The sequence below is a fragment of the Labrus bergylta genome, chromosome 17 (genome assembly GCF_963930695.1).
Source record: "Labrus bergylta chromosome 17, fLabBer1.1, whole genome shotgun sequence".
Classification (NCBI taxonomy): domain Eukaryota; kingdom Metazoa; phylum Chordata; class Actinopteri; order Labriformes; family Labridae; genus Labrus; species Labrus bergylta.
This window is the reverse complement of record NC_089211.1, coordinates 20,691,513-20,714,437: the sequence shown is the minus strand read 5'-3', so window position 1 is coordinate 20,714,437 and position 22,925 is coordinate 20,691,513. Positions and strand designations below refer to the sequence as shown.

At 40.9% G+C, this 22,925-nt stretch overlaps 1 protein-coding gene across 1 annotated transcript in view; it reads right to left on the bottom strand.

Moving 5' to 3' along the window:
• Positions 1 to 13,835, bottom strand: part of pappaa (pregnancy-associated plasma protein A, pappalysin 1a) — a 98,016-nt gene extending 84,181 nt beyond the window's left edge. The window contains exons 1-2 of the mRNA XM_065965781.1: positions 12,888 to 13,835; positions 5,179 to 6,283 (exon numbers count right to left, since the gene is read on the bottom strand). Of these exons, the coding sequence (XP_065821853.1) occupies positions 5,179 to 6,283; positions 12,888 to 13,278 (1,496 nt within the window). The 5' untranslated portion in view covers positions 13,279 to 13,835. The remainder of the gene's footprint in view (positions 1 to 5,178; positions 6,284 to 12,887) is intronic.
• Positions 13,836 to 22,925: the final 9,090 nt, after the last annotated feature.

The following is a 22,925-nucleotide window of genomic DNA, read 5'->3' as shown; positions in this document are numbered from 1 at the left end:
GCCGCGTTCCCTCAGAAACAGACGTTTTGAATAAAGGGTTCAGTTGCAGCGAGCGCTGTCTTGAAGCCCGTGCAAGAGCAACTGGGGGCACTCTTTGGGGCCAGGTCTAAGAAGAAAGAGTGAGGGAGGGAGGGAGAGAGAGAGAGCGAGAGAGAGAGAACAGATAATATAAGGTCTCTTGTCCTAATCATTTCAGGAATTTCATTATTTCCTTTGAAAATATTTGTCCAGAGTTTTTGGACATGCATGACGGAGAACGGGGTCACAGGGGTTTGATGTAGAAATGATTGAGTCAGCAATGAACACGAGCAGAAATTCTACTGTAGGGTCAGAACAGAACTAATCTGAGTTCAATTATTCTAACGCCCTTGGCCCTGTTACAAAAACACATCGTGCATCACATGCTTCATGCACAGTGGAACTTCCAAAGAAGACAGTTAAATATAATCAATTCCGCTTATTTTTGATTCATGCTGTCACTGTGACACTAATGACCACTTGAGTTAAGATTTTGTGCAGCTTTGATTGAATGTCACTGTGGGTCATCGTGACATCATGGTGAGGTTGTTAGAAGTCATGAGAGTTTGGAGCTTTCAAACGCTGTCTGTCTATCTGTCCATCAACATCTTACTCAAACCTTCTTGCCAACAAACATTTACCCCCCATTTTATCCCGCCCTCTATGTTCTCTCCCTCTCTCAAATACCCCTAAACTATTTCCCCGTCCCATAGCCCCTGTTCCCCTCTCTTGCCTCTCCTCATACATTTTTTCGGCCGAGATGAGCCACTGGGGAAGAACAGGATTTTCCATGCATTTAACTTCACCACTTTCCAGACATGTCCTGGGAAGCAAAACTTTTCAAGGCACACAGAGAGAGGGAACAAGAGTGATAAAGGAGGGAGAAAAAAAAAAGGTATGTTGAAATTACAGAGAGCCTAGAGTCAAGCATCACTGCAGAGGATCTGGTGCAGCGATATCAGATGGTGTGGGATTATGACTTCATCCATTTATCACATGTATTATTCATAAAAGCCCATACATTTGCCTTGTATACATATGTCTGAGGCAACATAGTGTGAAAGCAGGGGGTTAGCTGGCATGGCCATGGCAGTCTCTCAGCCAAGAACACTTTTGAAATTGGAGGGGGGCCCTCCACTGCCCTGTCATCAACTCGGTCAACACCACAGCCCCTAAACTCATCATTCATCTCTGCCTTTATTACTATACTAGCACTCTCCTCTTTAACCTTCCAACTTACTTGTCTCATTATATTTTTCTCTTCCAAGGAAGACACTTGCAAAGGAAATGTGCCAACGCTTGGATTCCAGAGATCTTAGAGATATATGGGATGGACAATTGCACGGTTCAAATGATGAACAACTCTTCCAGTTTAAATTTTAATAGAAATTCTTGATCTGCGGTACTTTGATGTACACTTTCTCAATTTGCGTACTTCTTCATCAGCCTGTCTTAACTCCTGGACCATAATAACATAGCCACGTTATTAGAAGCTAAATTCCTTTGATTCATACGTTGATCAGTCGTACCAAGCTCTGGTGTTGATAAGGAAGCCAACATGAAAGTGCAAAAAATTGAAGTCCCTCTAGTGTCAACTTCAGGATGGTTGCAGAAGTCCCATACATTTCCATTTTTACAGAAGAAATGAACTATTTACAGCTAGGTTAAAACAAAGCATTTGGTCTAAAAAGCTCATGTCTTTATCGGCACACATGTAGGGGGTACCATCTGAATATAGCTTAAGACTTATGCACAGTAAGAGGAGTGGGTGATGTGACTGACTGGCAGCCCATTGTAGCTGTTTGCCAGGAGACTTAAAAGCCCGCCTTAGCTTCAACTTTTTGCCTGTTTTCTAGGTTGACTGAAAGTAATGTTGAGACAGAATTTCCAATATGGCAACTGCCTGTCGAACTAGGCTTCAGAAACCTATCGGTGATATCACTAATACGCACATTTTTTATACAGTATGCCGCCAAAACATCATGACCAACTTTGCAATGTAATACAATCCTATACAACAATTCCTCCATCAGTTGGACTTTATGAAGCTTCTACATTTTCAGTTTTTGTTTGCATGGTCAGAATGGGGAGAATTGTCCTTTACATTTGTTATTGAAGTCGTAGTGGGTAGTGATGTCGGTGGTGGTGTAGAGTGCTTAAAAAATATATATATATTTTCCAAATATTTTGTGCACTCCTTTAACATACATGAGCGGGGCCAAAACATTAGGAATACCTTTCATAAAATACACTCCAGTAAAACACCACCAAGACATCAATGAAAATGAAGAAGCTTCCTAAAGAGTTTTATGGCAGAACAGTTGGTTTGTATTGTACAAAACAATAGGTAGTAATACTGCCACCATGTTATGGCTGATGCGTGTACAATTGCACTCTCTCCGCTAAAACCGTCCAACTTACTCATTTAATTATTTTTTCCACTCCAAAAAAGACAGATGCATAGGAACTGTGTCAAAACTTGGATTTGGGAGACTTTGCCATAACGGCTTGTTGCTCACAGTTGTTAGAAAAAGGGGTATTTGGAGACAAACGGACTGGACAACTGGACGCTACAAATGATTCCCAACTCTTAACAGTTCCAAACCTAAATAGAAATTCTCCAAAAAATGTAATTTGTGAACCCCTTCATCAGCATCTCTCTCTAGAGGACATTGCCAAAGCATTATCAGTTGAATTCCCTGGTGTGTCATATGTTCAAAAGACCACCTACAGTATCTGGCAACATATATTCCCATCAACGCCAGATGCAATTCCTCTGGCTGCCTTTGGGCCCTAGTAAAGTCCCTCCACACTGCAATTTCCCTTCTGTCTCCAGAGGAGCAGAGAGATTTCTATCACCCCCCTTGAGAACACAGGTGAAACCTCCACAACAGGTGCTTTTATAAGTGTGCTGTGGCTTTAAAGGGGAAGTGCAAAGTCCTGGTATTTACGCCCAAGCACTCCATTATGTTTTATGGGACGGGGGCTTAAGGTTTAGACGACCAACTGTAAAACACCCAAGTCAAGGGCCCTGAAGATTAGCTCCCCTCTCTGAGCTGGAATACTACTGAAAGAGGGAGTGAAGGGAAGAGAAAGAGCGGTCCATCCATTAACCTGCCACAGTGAGAGGTATTGAGTTGGGAAGGCTTTTTCACATATGCAACTATAAAAAAGCTATTTCTGTAAATTCACACTGTATACATTACAGCCATAATTTCAGTTGTCCCTAGCTCCAGACACAACAATGTCAAATACCACCAAAACCATAAGAAGTGTTAAAACCAAGGGCTGTGAAAACAATGCAAAAGGCTTCCCTGAGGAGGGAGTCCTGTGTAAGCCGGATTTTTAAAAACACTACATGTAAGTGGTAACAGGCGCAAACGCTGCAAAAATAAATTCAGGACCTCACAACCATTGTTCCCCAGCATACGCACTACATTGTTCATCCAGAATTCCATAATTAAGGAGGAATGTCGAACTGTTTGTAGTGCAGCTATCTGCAAGTCTCTCCAGACATGCCATAATCAAAGCAAAATAAGCAACCACTTGGGGAGATTATATCTATTTTTTGTCCTCTTTTTTTGTCTATGTCTCCCACTCTGTTGTTGCTAACCTTTCTTTCACAAGCCAATTCTTGAAATGCCCGCAGGGAGGTTTAAATGTTGCAAAAGCAAGCGATTTGATGTCTAAATGAAGTAGTTTGCCCACCACTTGATGAATGATCTTCTAATGATGACTAAGCTGGAAGGGATTTGGTAGGAATTGAGAGATGGAAGCATCGACAAACCCACCTGCTTTCCCGTCTGATGTTGTTAATTAGATGTCATTATTTAGCTATTTAGCGGTCATTTTAAACAACAGGGTAGTGCCAAGCAGACAATGCTTCCAGCTCAACTGTGATTGAAAACAGCCGGGTTTCCTTGATTCATCCTATCAGAAATACCCAAACAATCCCACACACTAGGTCCACTGGTTTTTCTTCCTTTCGCTTGTCCCCACATGGCAGTGGCATGAAATACTGACAAACATCTGAATTTCAATCATTTCTGTCTCTTTTTCTGGCGTAACCATAAAGACCTCCTGCATTGCCCACAAAAATGTCTCAGTCTACTGCGTCAAGTTTCAGTGTACCAAGAATCAAACAATCCAGCTATTGGAGGTCTGGAAGAAACCTTATTACAGAGGATTCCAGAGATTTGTTCTCCTTGCCGGCTTTTACTCATCAACTACAAGCCACAATGAGATAACCACAAAAACAAAAAACTTGCATGCATTCATGAAGGCCTGTGTATTCTCTTAGAGGATCTGCATGAAACCACATAATCTAGTGCTTCATGTACAGTACACCGAAGATATATTGTACTACTGGTATGCACATGCAAGTGAAGTGGACATTCTCCTGTTTTTCCTGGAAAATTCTTGCAAGCACCCATGTTTAGGGAGCCATACCTGCATCCACAGGAAACATGTCTTTCAGTGGTTTCCTGGAGAGAGCAGTATGTCTTTGAAACTGTTTCCACTGCTACAAGCAAAAAGCCATACTGCACTCTCTTTTCTGAACTCTAATTGCCCCCATACTCTGTTTAGAATCTCACTCTTTCCAAACCAACTCCTCCTCCAATCAAGACGGCTTAATTAGGACCACTTGGTATCGGAGACGTTGAGTTGAAGAGGGTGAAAAATTGATACAAAAATGAGCGGTCTGGCCTGCACATTTGCTACCAGTAAAGTCATCCGGTTGTGTTTGTTTTGCCCCGCTTAAGTGTGGAACACTGATTGAACCAGGCCAAGGCTAGATTGGACTAGCTTTTCCCGGAGGATTTCCCAGGCCACACAGGCTGGGAGTTGTGTTACACTCAGCCTCAGCCCAAATGGTCAGGAAACAGTAGGACGAGACGTTAAAACCTCTCTTCAGGGAAACATGTATGGAAAGATATGTTTTTTTGATTTGCTCCGGGCACATGAGACCACGGTGTAGAGTTGGTTTACTAAAATTATTCAGTCGTGCCAACCACAAATGTTTTAATTAAATAAGGACTGCTGTGGTTAGTCAAAGCCTTTCAGTGAATTCAAGTCATGTGTTTATTAAACAACATCTTAAGGGGATTTAGTAGTGCTGGAAACATGATTACTTGCAAAGTTTACAGAAAGTGATCTTACTTGTGTGGAGAAGAGCGATTGAAGCAAGTCTTAGTCACATCCGTCACGTTGGGATTACAGCAGTCTCCAAGGTCATAGAAGAAGTTTTCCCAGTTACATTCAGGATCACATACACCATTCCCCTGCTTGTGCTCAGGGCAACGACTCCGGTGCCCGGACATACAATCACCTGCGTCATAGCCTGTCAGGGGATGGTTGCATTCCGGGTCGCATGCATCATCCCCAACTTTGCTGATGTCGCAGTTAGCGAGAATCAATCGGTTTCGAAGGGAGGAATTGGTCACATTGTGAATGCTAAGCTCCCATGTGATGTTGTAGGGGCTAAAGGCATCATTCAGCTGCTGGTGCTGTAGGCTGATCTGGTGGTCTGATACGGTCGGCCGTATTCGTGCATCATCCCAAATATTTATGACTCGATATCGTATTTTCTTGGGCCGACGGAAGGTCCAAAGCTGGTTGTAGTTTTTGATGACCTCGACATTGTCGCAGACAGTTTGCCCACAAGTTGGTGGTTCCAGTTTTGTGTCCAATAATTCCTCAGAATTACCTGCTCCGCCGCCACCCAGAAGCCCTAATCGTCCAATCCCTCCCTGCTCAGGCTGAGGAAAGCTACCATCTTTGACAGTCAGCCACTTCCGACCTGGGTGCTCGAACGTTTCCCGAATTACCAGCTGAGGTAGATCTAGGGGGTCCTCGTGGCCCTGCATATCCCTTATAATATGCCTCTGCCCTCGGGCCTGCCTCCATAGACCCACCCTTTCCACTGCCCCCCTGTAATTGTGATTCAGTGCATTCCCTCCAATCATCAGCACTTTGCACTTTTTGGTCAAATGGCTGAATACATCGCCCGATTGCTCCCGACTGACGCCAACTTGGGCGCCATTGACAAAGAGCTTCATGTACACGCCGTCATATGTGACTGCCACATGTGCCCATTGGTTGGGAACATAGCGGGAACTGGAGTGGATGGAGGTCACTTTGTGGGCACGGTCAGTTTTCAGGGAGAAGAAGAAGCGGGGGTCACGATTCCCATGCTCACTGACTGCCTGGATGCCAAGCAGCCAGCCCCGGTCACTGGAGGCGTAGAAACATTTGTCGTAAAGGCCTGGAGAGAGAACGAGAAAGAAGTCAATTAATATTTCCCTGCTTGTGTGAAAGTGATGATTTGTAAGAAAAAAAAGGCACAGCATCTAAAAAATGTTCTTCCATCACTTTTGAAAGCGCTGACATGAAATGGTTATATCTTCTCTTTACAAATAAGCATCTATTTAATGTTGTTTTTTTGTTTGAAAAATACACAAAATAAATTGTAATTTTATAGTATTATTTCCAGAATGAGACTTAAATCAAGTGGAGATACAGAAGCAAGGAATTAATATGATGTATTTGAAAATCTATGTGCATGTTGTCCTGGAAATTGGGTTGAAGTGCATGTTTAACCAAGGGACACCCCATGGAAATCTCTCTGTATAGGGTTTTCATGAACACTGAGTGCATTTAAAAGCCGCTCATGTAAATGCCCCTTGCTAGTGAGGTAGCCAGAAAAGGCTAGTTTTTCTGTTTTTGTAGAGGCACCAAAACACCTTTTTCCTGTTTCACTTGGACCGTGTATGTCAGCTTCAGTATGGTAATGTGTTTTCATTTCTTAGGGATCTCTGAATGTTAACTGTTTGCTTGTTTTGTGCTTGTTGAGGTACGTGTGTGTGCCAGAAACACAAGTTCATGTCTGTGCGTGTGCATGTGTTCCTTAATGCATAGTCGTGACTGTGCGCATGAATCCATACAGTCCCGTCAAAAGTTTGAAAAGATTACAAAGCATCTCGACACACCTCACGCAAGGCCCAGCTCGGCATGGGAAAGTCTGTGTGTTCACAGGTGATTCTAAGGAGAGGGCAGGACTATAGTCTTGCCACAAGAATTTACTCCCAGGATTTTGCCAACATCCCTTCTAACCATGAGCTTTCTGGCAGTCACATCTATCAATTAAAAAAAAAGACACTCAAATGTGACCTTCACACCCAGCCCTTATAGGCATGGAGTGTCCTTTACAGTACAGGTAGCTCCTTTGATCTATGTGCGTCACATGCCTGTGCGTACCCTTCATATTTATCTCTGATGACTTTGGTAAGGTCTGAAATTATAAGCTGATTTCCATAGTGATGGTCACACATCTTTGCTTCAACGTACTTGTCTGCTCAGATGCCTTTGTTCCCCATCGATTAGGAGGATACCTGAGCCGGCAATAAGTGGTGTGCTAATGGTGATTGCACAGACATCTTGCTAACTTTGACCTGTTTCTAATTAGATGCACACTCCACTATGCATTCATTAACTTGGTATTTCAATGGACTAATGTTCAAAGAGAGAGGGCTGGGTTCAGCGTCAAGGTCAGTCCTTTGGTGGATGACGTTTTCAGGCTTTCCACAACACTGGAAGGAAAAAGCCTCCCATCTGTCAGCTAGTGCACTCAAGGCTAAAAGGTGTGCTAAAATGCTCGTAGGGCTCCTAGTGTAAACAGCTGTCATAATTCTGCCATGCTCAATTAATCTAACACACTCCACTTTTCCAGACCCTGCACTGCGACTCCTTTTGGCTCACACAAATACACATACACACACATGCACATGCTTATACAGACATGCTGCATACATTCTCATGAACAAACACACACGCACTCTCATCGGATTGAAGCGCCGAGGTACACATCTGTGTCCCTTCTGAAACACACTCGCACACATGCAAAGGGATTTGCATGTGCACACGCCACGGTAGAGAGCTGTTCCTGTCAGGTTCAAAGGCAACCTTCCCTGCACTTGCCATTTGTCTTCTTCCAAGAAAAACACACTCAGGGAAAAAAGAAAAAGTCAAAAAAACACACATGCACACACAAAGAAAAATGTCACAAGGACTTGATAAAAAGCAGGGAGGAAGGGAACAATGAAGAGTCCGTTTACTTTTGGGCTGACCTGGCTCGGAAAGGTCAAAGAAAGGCACTTCTCATATTTATACTGAAGTGACCGCCACGGGTAGGACAATGGAAAATTCCATTAATATCTTAAAAACAATTCTAAGAAAAACAAGACTTACTGACTTTTAAAAAATGTCATCACAACACTTAGAAACACTTGACTTGAACTGTTTAACTGAGCTGTCAAATTGTCTGAATTAAAACAATGTTGGTCTTAACCAGTCATAAATCTATCCAAAGTTGCACTTCGACAAGTTAACCAGTGTCAGAGGATGTAAATAATCACCACTATTTCTGCAGTCTTACTTTTTCATAATGTGGCACTGTCACCACAGGAAACAATTTCAGTACATTTGTGAGAACATAAGTCAAGACTTTGGGAACACTTATGACAGCACAGAAGGGCACAAAAGAAGAGTGAAGATGTTGAGGCAATGATAACTGAGGATAAGTGTTACAATCACTCCAACCACTTGACAGGTCACGATCTTAAAGCTCCTGTGGGGAGATTTCAACTTGTTATGAAACAGACTGAAAATGTATCTGATGCTTCTTTATGAGCTACGAAAGCAAACAAGACCATCAGAAATGAGATTGATAATTTCTTTATTGGTATTATTAATGTCTGTAATGTCTGCAGCAGGGTATGTGTCGAACTGACTTAAAAAACTCTGCTTTAACAGCCTTTTTTACATACATTTGAAAGTTAAAAGTCAGTAAGACGATAGTTAAATGAAAGCATAACTTCATCTGCCAAGAACCTTTTGTCCACAGGGGGCGCTAGAATCACCGCAAACCAAAAGTTTCAAACGGGAGCTTTAAGAGAATCAAACGTCCTCTTGGAATCGAAGTTGCTCTCAATATGTCTAAACCGAAATAACAAACTGTTTTTAAAGCTTCTGTAAGGAACTTTCAGTTTGTGTCGATGCTGGCGCCCCCCTGTGGCCATATTATCGCTATGCTGTTCTTGTTCTATACATAAGTAAGAAGTATTCAATGACAAAAAAAAATCTCAATCTTTTCACAGCCAAATGTATCACTCATCATTATAAATAATTGCTGTGGAGTTTGTTTCCTGAGCCGGCTGCAAATTGTCTCCTCTGACACCTACCCCCCGCGGCAGTGGTTACAGGTTTTTAAAACTACAATCTAGAAATAGTCAATCTTGTCACTGATGGACTTGTTTAATTTTTGATGATACAAAGAGGCATCACCCTTGATTTCAATCTGTTTTATAACCACTTAAATAATCCTCACAGGAGCTTTAAGTATGTTTGAAGTCATCCTTCACAATTTAAAACATCTTTTTGTGTATCATCACTCCTGATGACAGCGTCACAATATATCTGTTATCGCAGCTATTATCTGCCACCCTCTGCAAATAATTGTCCCCAGCAGGTCATGGATGGGAGCCTCTGTTCTCTTGAGATTTATTTTCCTCCTACTTTGATGCGGGACAACCCAACATGACCCGGATACAGGGGCTAATAGGGCACAACAAAGTTTGCATAACATTTGGACACAGAACCTGATGTTCTGATTGTGTGGTTGCGTATGCTTTTGTGTATGGGTGTGCATGTGTGTGAATGTGTGTATAAACTCTTATGATATTTTAAATGTTTTTAAACCTGGGATTAATGCTAACCATATGTAGCTGATATGTCACCGAGGGAAATGACGGCACAGGAATCCCTTTTTTCTCTGGAAGTATTGGGGTTCAATTTTGAGGACTTAAATCGACGCCACGCTTCTATTTGATAAAAGAATTGACTCAGTGGAGTAGAAAGCAAAAATGATTGATTTCTGAAAAATTCTCTTTTCACTCACTTTGCTCTACCTCTCCAAGAACTGTTGCAATAAAACATATACGTTCATTATATCGTAAACCTAAACAAAAAAGTAGAAATACAAATTTGATAGTGTGTAAAGAAAAGTTTCTCCATTATACTTATATGGGACTGATAAGTGGAAACTTCTAGTGTTGAAAAATGAAGCCAATGTGGAAGTGCATCAAAGCTGCAGTTCCTCAAGTGTCCACTGGATACTGGCACTAAAAGCCAGGAAAACCCTGTTAGGTCCCATACTAAAACATTCTTTTTCACATTAGAAATAAACATGTTCACAGCCTGATAAGGGAAAAAAAAGGTTTTGGTCGAGACAGATCATTTCTTTATTGCAGAGATAGGGGTGAAGAAGTAATCTGTTTGAGATATATCAAGGATAAGAGTTATGCATACATTTGCATGCTTAGGGGCAGGTTGAGTTTACTATGTTGTAGCTGTTTGTCAGAAGGCTTAATACTCGCCTCAGCTCTACCTCTTTGCCTCTTGCTAGATTGATCAAAAGTTACGTTTAGAGCCTTCCAACATGGAGGCCACCATCAATGGGCTTCAAAACCTAATTTTAGAAACCAATAGGTGATGTCACAGATACTGCGTCCATCTTTTATACAGTCTGTGGGAATTGATTATCTTAGAAGGCCAGTTACAATTCACTCGCTCATTGTAACTATATGAAATCGTAACAGATTTATAGGTGTCATGCAAGAACAAGACACAACTCAAACACAAACAAGAGTCTCTAAAGTTGGTAAAGGATGCAAAAGTACAAGGGGCTTCACGATGACATTTTCCAAGCAAGACTTTGCTCACTTCCTGATTACTGCAAACAGAATGGAAAACAACAACAACAACAACATGGGTAAACATGCAACTAAAAGGTAAACTGAAATTTGGAACATGGTAACATATAAAAAATAAAAAAAAAGAGAGAGAAGTGGTGGTGGTCAAAACAACATAGTGTGAAAAACACAGATTCTGCAAACAACACTGTGCAGGGATCAAAACAAGTGGATGGAGTATTTTCAGAGGCACTGGGGTTTTTGAGTCCTGAATTGGATTTAAAAGATTAGGCTTTATTGAATTTGTGCGGTCATCATATTTGTTCTCTTTAGGTCCCTCTTTGGGAGCACATCTTAAAAAATGGACACACAAGATTACACATTAATATTAATCTCCATCAAGCGCAAGTGGGTGGGTGGGGAGGGGCGGGGGTGGCAAAAACAACACCTGTAAAAGAAATGATGTTCAACGACGCAGACAAAACATGATAAAGTTGTATTTTATATAATAGGAGTGTGCCTGAGAGATGTTTATTGAACTCGCTGATCGGTGTGGAGGTCGTTTGTGTTGTTGTTGTACAGGATTTCTTTATACTATGCAGATGTTCTTGTTATTGTGTCCATCCTCTGTAAATCTAAGAGTCACTCAGGTCATAACAGACCCTCTCACCCCCCCCTCTCTCCCCCCCAGTTTGAGACTCTTACAAGGGATTGGTTTTACAGAGTCTGTCCCTGCCAACTGGCTAGCACTACCTAGAAGTGTGCTGTATCTCAAAACACACACACACACACTCAGAGACACACACGTGATTGTGTATGTGTGTGTGTTAGGAGAGGGGGGGGGGGTGAAGTCAGACAGACGGAAAGTAAAGGAGCATGTAAATTTACTCATATGGTTCAGTAAAGTCCCCAAACGTGCAGGCAGGCTGGCATTAAGGCGGCTGAGGAGGACTGAGTTCAATTCAGTTCAGTTCAGTTCAAAGGCAGCCATCTGCACAAGTACTGTAGCAGGCAATGAGTTGTGTATGCAACGCTCCCTATCGGCAAGGAAAAGCAACAATAAAACTGTCCGATACTGTATTGCACAAAAAAAGCGCCATTGGTCAAAAAAAAAAAAAACCGATGATGCAGAACTGTTTTTAACACCTCTCTATTGCTCTTTTACGCATGGCTGCAGGACAAAAAAGGAGTACGCGCAGATGTCAACCACAAAGTGTGAAGCTTTCCTCTGACGACAGACATCTATTCAAGTGCGTGTGTCCAGCACTGCGCAGTCAGGATAGATATATAAATCATCCACATCTGATTTCGCCCTTTCTAAAGCCTGATTTTACACACGAGTCGTGCGTTTTTTGGAGAGACGCACGACTGTTAACGGCACCATAGCACGAACACATGCATAGCGGGACATTTTCAGACAGGAAGAAGGGGAAACCCTTGGTCTCCTCACTCCTGTCCCGTAACTCCGGTAGCCAATCCAATAGGTGTCGGTTTTGGGGGACACTCAAGCTTGCGGCTCGAGCTGCGTGCTCTGAGCGTCTCCACACACACACACACGCGGCAAATCTCTCCCCTGCTTTGTGCCTGACGTGACGTGCTCGCTCACAAAGTTTTGGCCATTACATCATAGTTTTAAAATAGCAAAGACGAGTCGGAGAAATTACATTTTACGCACAGTGACATCAGCTGTCGGTCAAGTAATGCGGTATCCTATATCTGCTGCCTGTATTCCTCATTCGGGGCTTTATGATCATAACCTTTATAAAACGCATTTTTACACAAGTGAATAGCAGGAAAAGTAATGCGTAAATTTGCACATTGCATCGTTTTCTTTCTGCAAGGTGGCCAACATAAATGTGATCAAATCTTCAGTGACCCTATGCTTGCACTACCTAAAATATCCGCTGTACTTTTTATAGCATTACATCATTGTCTAGTCTGATAGATGAACTCATTTTCAACTCGCTGAAACTGCATGTTGCTTTCTTTGATTTGACTTAATGACACAGAGATGCATTATTTCACGTGTGCATGTTTTTGTTTAATTTAACTGGCTCTGGAGAAACTCTGTTAAAAGGAGTTTTGTTGACAATTTCATGGAGGATATTTAGACTGTCCTACCTGCAATCACTGTGGGTGATCGTTGACCTCCCTCCGGCTTGATCCACATCTCCAGAGTGAAATTTCCTCGGGGTATCTCCACGCCGGGCTTCAGCCGCAGCTGGTCCCCTCTGCCGGTAAAGTAGACCGCTTTCCCCCGGTCTGGAGAGTTTTCCTCCGCCAGAGAGGAGCGCCGACGCTGCCGGAGCACCCGTCGCTCCAAGCCGGGCAAAGAGCGTTTGCCCCGGGGCAGACGTGTGGCACAAGCCCCTGGGATGGTGGCTTTCGCCTCCCTAATGCGCACTAACTCCCTCTTGGATCTCCCCTTTCTACGGACTGTCCCGCACTCTGATCCAAAACACAAGATGAGAATCACCAGGCAAGACACCCAGGGAGATGTCCAAAGTTTCATTTTTCGGGAGAGGAAAAAAATATTTAAAAATTAAAGAAAAAAAAATTAAAACAAAAAAAATTAAAAAACGGAATACCTAGAAAAAAATATGTCCACAGTGTCTCTTTGGAATCCTCTCGAGTTTTTCCTTCTGTCTTTTTACAGCCGTAGAATGTCAAAGCGTAGAAACTGTCTAAATAAACCCATAAAGCTATGCTGTTTTTCCCTCTTTATAATGCTAAGCCACGACCCCCTCTCTTAAGCAAAACTACTCTGGAGACATTCAGGGGACACAGGAATATTTGATTCATGTGTGTGTTCCACGTTGCCTTTTCAATGGGTTCCCATTAAGCCAAAGGGATGACTAATAAGTGATCAATCAAGAGGGGGGTCCGGCCGATGCCCCCCTCATCCCCTTTGGACGGTGTAGGAGTTACTCGCAGAAATCCACAGTTGTCCGCCAAGCTCTTGTCACACCTTTTTGTTGTTTCCTTATCCTACCCGTAAAACAGCATAAGAAATGGCACATATTAAATCCCAAAGAAAAGTGACAACAAAGCGACCTCTCATATTTATTACAGGAAACAAAGAGGTAAATTGGGAGCAAAAAAAAAAAAAAAAAAAAAAAAAAAAAGGAATCCAAACTTCCCCCTCGCCTGTGTGCCTGTACAAAAGTTGAAATGCACTATAATATGTGCTAAGGCGAATGAGAGAAAGAGGGGCAGAGAGCTGCAGAAGTAGTAACCATCGCGGTCCTCATTGATTGCCTGGAGCAGATACACTTGGAGGAGTCGTGGCTCGGCGTCCAGCTCTAGAGGCAGTTTTCTCTCCAAGTCTTTTTAAGAACAACTCATGTTTCAAATGTTCCGGGGCTGTGTGTGTGTGCGTGTGTGTGTATGTGTGTGTGTGTATGTGTGTGTGTGAGTGTGTTTTTTTTTTTTTTTCAAAGTGGGAAGTCACACAGGTAGGCAACTCTCACTGACGGTAATTCTCTCTGTGGCACATAGTGATAGGATGGTGTTTACAGAGTTTTGAAAGGCGTATATGTATCCCTCTAGCGGTTACAATTTAAACAATCCAACACTTCCAGCGAGTCCACAACACAAGAGCACAAGCAGACGGGTCTGACATCATGAAGACTTTACTCAGATATGTGTTTCTCCTTCTTCAGATCTCGTCTCAAAGCTCCGGGTAAAGTCATATATGACAGATCTGAATGCTCCTTAATGCAAATACAAAATGTTTTAATATGAAATTTAAAAAAAGTGTTAGATATCAAACAGTTTCTTTTAAATGAAAAAACAATGTTGAGCAATAAAAACGATTTTAAGATGCCACATTTGTAATTTGAAATTTTTCTATATAAAAAAATATAAGTACTAAGAGGAGCTCACTTATGCTACATTTTAACTTAGGCAAAAAAAACATTTATTATAAAAGTAGATCCCACAGAGTCATGCTTCCATTAAAGCTCCTGTGAGCAGTTTTTAACCGGGTTTAAAACTGACTTAATTAATAATTAAATTAATGCAGATGCCTCAAAATAAAACCCAGATTATTTTTGTATAGTTGTTTTTAATGCCTGTAAACACCATTGCAGGGTAGGTGTCAGATGAGATGATAAACAGAAGTCAAAACAGCATTTGTTTACATTAACCATGGCAACGATTCAAGGTGAGTGCGAAGAGAGTTTTGATCATAATAAAAACTCTGCTTAAGCATGTACAGGACAGAATACGCATAGAGATTAAAGTTACAGCTTTGTCCACTAGGGGTGCCAAATTCGACACAAACTGAAAGTCCTCAATGGAGCTTTAATGTCTTTACAAATAAAGTAAGATCCAGGAAGTAACAATGAACAATGGAGAAGTGAAAGTAGTTCTTGTCTCTGTTTTTCTTCTTTAATTTGATCAATCATTTAAAGCTCCTGTTAGTGACTAGTTTGTGTTGATATTGACGGCCCTTGTTGACAAAGTGGTACGTCTTTGCTGATCTCATTATGCACGTGCTAATAGTGTTTTGTTTTTTAACAAACAGTCTCGCTCTGCTTTCTTTTGACCATGTTAATGTGTCACTCATCAACAATGTTTGCCGTGGAAAATGTAAAGGTTGATTACAATTATACAATTCACTTAGCAGATGCTTTTATCCAAAGAGATTAGACAGCATGCTGTCAATCAATTCATCTGACACCTACCCCCCCTCGGAAGTAGTTTACGGCATTCATTATAAAAAGATTTTGGCTAATCATTCTTGTCACTTATGGTCTTGTTTGATTTCCAAGGTTGAAAGATAGATTAATTTCTGTTTTGTAAACCAGTTAAAAAGTCCTCACAGGAGCTTTAAAGTAATAAAAAAAACAAAAAAACAGTGTACTACAATGAGTACTACATCTTTATGAAAGTATTCCTTCTGAATCACAGATTGTAATGACAAAGTATGATGTATTATAGTTTTTACTGTCTCACAATGTCATGTTTCCTGTCAATTTCCTTTCAGAATTAACTTTTATAAACTCAACATCACTTGATTGAAATACTCACTTTAACTAACTAATGTTTAATACTAGTCGATACCACATGATTCAAAACAATACAATATCTGTTAATTTGATAATCAATCGTATGAAAATGTTATGAAAAAAACAACAACAGATCTTCAGTTATATGCCTAAACACAAGCTGCCACATGTTACCAAGAGAGATAGCAGTGTTGAGTACCTTGGCAACTTTTAGGTTCCTTAAGCAGTGGTGATTCTAGAGTCTGTTAGGGCCCTAGGCAAAAAATGTACAGCCCCCCCCCCCCCCCAACGAGCATCCACCACTATTATGTCATAAATTAAAGAACACCAATAACAGTTTTTGCTTTGCAGCACAACAAGAAGGAGTGATGTCATATGTGGATCCCTGAAGGGAGGTTTCCGACTGTCATTGCAAACACATTTTGAGCCACTCATATGGTTGAAGTTTGTAAGCACCTGGGGGCCCCCTACTGACCTGGGGCCCCAAGCTGTTGCCTGCCTTGCCTGTTGACAAGCAGCGCCTCTGACCTTAAGTTAGACAGTGTGCTTTTAATGTAATTAAAAACAATTAAAGTACCTAATATTGGGAGCCTAAGTCTTCTTATATTGTTGCCATGGAATTAAAACAGGTATCAATATAGATAATGATACCTGTTTTAATTCCATGGCAACAATGTAGTTTATTCTTACTGGTATCATGTCTCATTAAATTGGTATCTAGACAGTTCTAGTACTAACTTCTACCCCATTTTAACTTTGAGAAAGCATGATGTGTTATAGGAAAACTTAACTGTAAAGCCAAAGTCATGTTTCCCATTAGTTTTCTTTAAAAAATATTATTAGCAGTGCATCAATGATGTGGAAGAACAATGACAAAGTCAAAGCACTTCTTGTCCTTTCTTGACTTTGCGTAAAGCTCCTGTGAGGAGTTCTGAGCCGGTTATGAAACTGTCTGAAATTAATACTGATGTCTCTTTATGACCCATCAAAGCACACAGCTCAGCCTTTCTTACAAACTGCTTTCCCACTTCTACAGAACTCCTGACAGCTTTCAGAGTGAGCTGTACGCGAGAAAGCAAACAGCCAGATATTACACTCTTGACTTCTGGAGTTTCTGCATGAAGTCCATGTGAGCTGATGTGCGGACGCAGCAGGATATAATCTGGAGAAATATACCGCGAGCAAAAGAGAGAGAGGGGGGGGGGTGGTGACATTTATTCCCTGTGATCGGTGCATGACCATCGACTGTATGCACGCGACCGGTGCAATCTCCTTGCTTCGTCTCTGCTCTTTTGTTGATATTGTGAATATATCGAACTACAACGGCAAATATTCTCATTATAACGTCATATAGCGGACTCAGTTGCTGATGTCTTCTGTTAGGAGACCCCCCCCCCCGTCCCCCATCCCTTCCTATAATGTATACATGCATATGTCTTAAGATACAAGTCAGTGCGGGGGGGACTCCATGGAATAAGGGTTGGGAACCACTGAATCTTAAAAATTACGTTTCATAAGTATTTAAAAAACTTCTAGTCATACTGCTACACATCAGTACTCTCTTTGTCTCCGTTTACGCCTTGGAAAAGTTTGATGTATTGTAAAGAAAGATGAAACCGTCCTGTCAAAGTCATGATTCCCATTAATTTGCTCTCAAAACAAAGTTAGCAGTGGATCAATGGGGTAATGGGAGATCGAGGACGAAGTCAGCGCACTTTCTGTCCATTTTTATGCTTCACTTAGTTTGATTGATCATACCGCCGTTCTTTTTCAGTTTAAAAGTCATAGTTTAATGTTTTTTAATCGCAAAATGGCCCTCACATTTTCTACCTGTCTTTTTTTTTTCTTTTTTCTCCAAGTTCATCTTATTCAATCACGCCGCATTCTGAGGTTGATTAAGAAAAATGCAAGAGGGTTTGTGAGCTCCAGGTTGACTCACACATCCTGGTGTTTACTGAGCCGTCACTTTAAATGGATGAGGGTTTTGAAACCACATTCTCCACTAAGGTTCTTTTTTTCTTTTTTTTTTTTTAAGCTTTTGTGACCAATGACAAATCCTCCATAATGCCTTGGCCGCTGAGTGAAATGAAAATGATGCTACGGCCAATGTTGGAGTATTTTCGACACAGAGACGACGGTGACTTTTCCTCTAATGGCTTTCCTTAGAGACAGTCAGCTGGAATGTCAGTTTCCTCTCAGTCCTCCCACAGTTGTTTGTCGTAAATGTGTGTTTAGACAGCCAAAACTTGCCACCTACCATAAAGGAAAGAGAGAACAAACATTCAATATTTGCTTTTCCTTTTCATATGGTGTTGCGACTTTGGGCCACATATTTCCCTTTGTGTTCTGAGCAGGGGGGGGATGACATATTGTGAGGTGTTTTACCTTGAAAAGTTGCGGGAAGCGGAATTTTACATCGACCTCAAACTGAAATCTTGTCCAAGGAGACGGAGGATAAGTTTGTGGGTTCCGAACCTCCACATGACAGGTTGTAAACACAAAAATTCCTCCGTCAGATTTGGTTGTGTGGCAACACTTGGAACTCGTTGACAGAGTTTTTTTGTTTGTTTGTTCGACCCCAAAGACCCCCTAACTTTCTGAGGATAGGTTGCTTTTGATGTGCACTTTGTGGTAAAATGCATGTTTTTCTTCTGGATTGACCTTTATTCTTTCACTTGGAAAACACAGCTGGGTCAAGGCCTGTACTATAATTCAGTGTTGCATTGAACTGAAGGTGGATTTTTCACAGAGTGTACTTGATATCAGAGGTTTCACACTGAAGGGAAAATGGAAATCTAAACCCACAAAGGTGCCAAAGTAACAAGGCAGAAAGACTTCCCCTAGTTCTGTAATTACATTTGTCACTCTCTTTGTAAGGGAACATGAGTGTTACAGATAGAAAAAAATGACTGAATGTTATAGTCATCATCCGCTCAGGTTGGTACACTATGTACAGACCAGACGGGGGGGGAGAAAAAAAAACCCTCTGAAATATGCTCACATAAAGGTCACTCACCATCCCTGCGTTATGCAAGGAGATTGAGCTGAATTGTTGTAGTATAGCCTTGCACCCGCCACTCAAGCCCATCAGGGCAGTGACAAATCACCGGGCGCAAAGTTCAAACTCAGTGCCTCCCTCGAGCTCTACCATTCGCCGGTAAAAGAGCGTCACAATATCTCTCCTTTTGTCAAAAACAGGCACATTCCCTGTTTTTTTTTTTTTTCCAGGAAGACAACATCCCATCTTAACCTAATGACCTGGGATGGTTTGTGTATCTGAGCCTGTGTGCAGTTGTGCAAATCCCCCCTGCAAATCTGAGTCTGTGCGTAAAGTAGAACCCGCTGCAGCGCTTTCACAGTTAAGATCAGTCAGGGGTCAACGGTGAATAAAAACCACTGGACAAAGACAAAAGCATGACGGACCATTTAAGACACATGCTGCAGTAATTAAAACATTTCAAACAAGATAATATTTCATGAAAGTAATCGTTTTTTTTCTGCCTGATTCACAAAAAAAGAAACCTTCACTAATGGACAAACCCAAACATCTATTTGTGCGTTTAAAATAAAAGCCATTTAATATGGACTCATCTTTATATTTATACAGTAAAAAGGGAGTTTTATACAATATATATATATGGGTAACACTGAGTGACACTCTTTGGATTATCGTCTTTTAGTATCCAAATGCATGCAAACACATTCTGGCTTTTTTTCCCCCTATCTTTATTTCACCCACTTTTGACCCAGAAACACAGCAACTGTGCAAAGTAATAGCTTAGCTAGATGGGCTAAATATGACAAATAAAACAGGAGAAAATGGTGACTTTTTAAATCGTATTTCCATCCATTTTGATGTGTTAAAAGAACAACTATAACTGTGTCTCACAGCATGTTGATTAGAGGTATTCTCAAACTTTTTCTCTCGCTCGAGTATGTTTCAGTGGTGCAGCCATTGCTGCCTCCCTGTCAATTCTGTTCGGAGAAAAGTGGTTGCAGTATAGTCCAATAATCCCACTACGTCATCCAAGTGACTGTGGAGCAGTGCGAGTCAAATAGGAAAAAAAACATTGTCGCATAATCCATTAATGCACCCGGCTTAATCTGTGACTGTGGCTGTTCTAAAGCACAAACCTAAATGGCTTTTGCCTCAGTTTTTAGTGGATGATCAGGGCGGTAACATGATATACACTCGAGAGTCAACAACGTTCACACGTGAAATGCAATGCAGATTAGTGTTAGAGTAAATATATAGGAAGTCTGAATGGTTGAGGGAAATGTAAATAAAACGGGGTGTGCAGCGTTATAGTGACAATAGGATTCAATGTGAACAGTCTCTACCTTGTGAGGCCGTGGCTCTTTCTAAATGTAATGCCATTACAGAGCAGCCATTAAAGCCCTTAAGAGTATAATCCGGCGCTACCTACAAACCAACACCAGGTCGAGTTTTCAGCCATTCCATGAAGCTGTCACGCAGCCCCTTTCCTGTAAAAAGATTCCACTCGGCCATCAGAGAGGTTAGAAGTGAGATGGAGGTGTTGTTTTGTTACTTTTATAGAGAATATCGAAAAAGATTACAGAAAATGTATACATTGGCATAAATCGGGTTTAATCTTTTTTAATGCTTATGACAGCTGTCATTTATATGCGCTTAGCATGGAAGGGCAGCCAGTTCAGCTGGACACTGGCGTACTATACATGGACACTAGAAAAATACAGACTGCTATTGTGTTGTGGTGTGATAGGAAAAACATGAACTACTAGCCTGTTCATAGCAGAGAGAGGACAGATCAGTGTCATGTTGATGTTTGGGGTTGGTAATGGTGACGACATGAGGGAATTTTCTCCATTGTTCATGTTTATCTTTAAAATGATGATTTGTCCAAGCTACTGGAAGCCTGTAATACTGGGTGCAAAATCTGTAATTGTCAAACTGAAGAAGATCAAAACTGAAAATTCTTGCCTTGCACCAAATAATGTCCCTAAGTTTTTGGGCGTCAACTACTACTCACGACCAATCTTTGCTCTGGACACATCGGTACAGCTGCCTTTTTATAAATATTAAAACTAAAGTGTCAAATGATTGCATTTATAAATCCAGATCAAATCGCTGGATTTCAATTGTAAATCATGATTAACTGAATCTCCATTATTTCGCATATAAAAAAATTGGCTTTTATATTGAATTTTTGAATTGTTTTAAACTAAGAGGGTTTTTTTAAATGTTTTTTTTAATGTTTTCAACCCTGAAAAAAAGTAAAGGCCATCTGGTAGATGGAAGTTTACAACATTAACTTAACAACAGAAAAAGGAAGCCATTATGTACCAATTACTAAATGAAACCAGCTCAAAGGAAAGGTCAAAAATAAGTGTAAATGTTTGATGTCATGAGGTGGATATTACGTTTGACTCGTCAGCGGAGCTTTCTAGGAGTTTCTTCTTTTTTTTTTCAAAGTGAAATGAGACATTCAAAGATGCAGCAGTGTCGTTTTTTTTTTCCATCTTTGTGACTACAGGGAGACACTGTGGAGGCAGTTATCAACAGTGGCCCTAAAGGGACAAAATAGCATGGATTGATGGTGGGGGGAAAAAAAGAAATGAATTTCAAACCTTGATTAATCACGATTAACTAGTTAATGCTCAATTAAAACTTTTTTTTTCACTTTTCAAAACCTGAACTCCTCATTGTGCCTTTGTATTTGAGTTTTCTTGACATTGTGTCACGTATATATATCTTGACCTTGAGTTAATGATAAGTCTGGATGTGATTCATGAAATCAATACAGATGTCATTCATAGTTGTAAAAAACTCAAGTGCGAGAGAAGTTTGTTGTTTCACTTTAAATAATCACACAAAAATGGAATCATCCTGAGTGAAACTGAAGATAATTCTGGATCACAGCAAAGCTTACTCGCATGTGTCTCACTTTTCATGTGATTTCATCAAATTTCCAAAGTGCATTTGTATTTCCGTGCTATGATATATTACATGTAGTCTTTCTCTTTTCTATATGTCATCCCAACTTTCCAGTCCACTCCTTTATCTTCCCTAATCCAAGAACGACATCATTTATTAGTCATAGCTTCCAGAGCAACAGAAAGTAAGAGGAGAGGAAGATGGGACTGCGTTGCATCTTCTGCTGCCTCCGGCTGTGCTCACCACAAAGAATCCTTTCTCTTTTCAACACAGCCATGGCTACATCTCCGCACTTCACGGCAACCTTTAGGACAGATTTTAGTAGAATGTAGAATCGGCATTTTTAAGACACGTAAACGCCAACTTTGTGACAAAGAAAAACAGATATTGTTATTGGTGGGTAGCTTCAGGGTTTTATGTCGTCAAGCTGCCCTGAGTGAACCTTTGGCATCTTGCAGAATGAGAGAGCGTCTTTCTCAAGCAATATATTTGAATGGCTTTGTTAAATCATGATGTTTTTCATAGATTTATAGCCCAGCACCCATTTCAGTTCTGTCAGAGTTCACAGAGGGCAACAGGGATAAATTATAAAGATTTATGTCAATTAAAGATTCCAGTAATTAGTATTTCAGAAGCACAATTTCATTTGTTGATCTTCTTTTGGTTTTAGCGAAACGAAGACAAAGAAAACACAGATGAAGATGAAAATGATACTTACTTTATGTGTTTTAGATCATTATGTAAATGTTTGTTGTTCTCAAAACTGGGATTCCTCATTGTACTCAAGTTAAAAAGTTGGTTGACAAACAAAGGCTCGATGCTTCCACCAGCAAGCATCTGGTAAGCTGTGCGGCTGAACGGGTAAATTTATTTGACAAACTTGGCTGCAGTCGCACTTTGCCTGGCAAAGCTGATTCATCAACTGATGCAGCTCACTTTCTCTGAATTTATGGCATGTCTTTGCTTCTTTCTGTTGTCAGAGTACCAGGCTGGCATTAAGTAAATAAATGCAGAAGAAAGTTGGAGATGGCAGAAAGTTGGTCCTGTACTTTTTCTGGCAGATGAAAGTGCATTGGCTGTGTTTTTTAAAAGCTTTAGTGTAAAAAAATAAAAAAAATTAAAAAAAATAAAAAACCCCATGCATCAGTGTTTTCTAAAGGCTTCATTTTCCCGTCTACATTGAAATGCAAAACTGGCATTTACAAGTCCATCCACTCTGTTGGGCCAAGA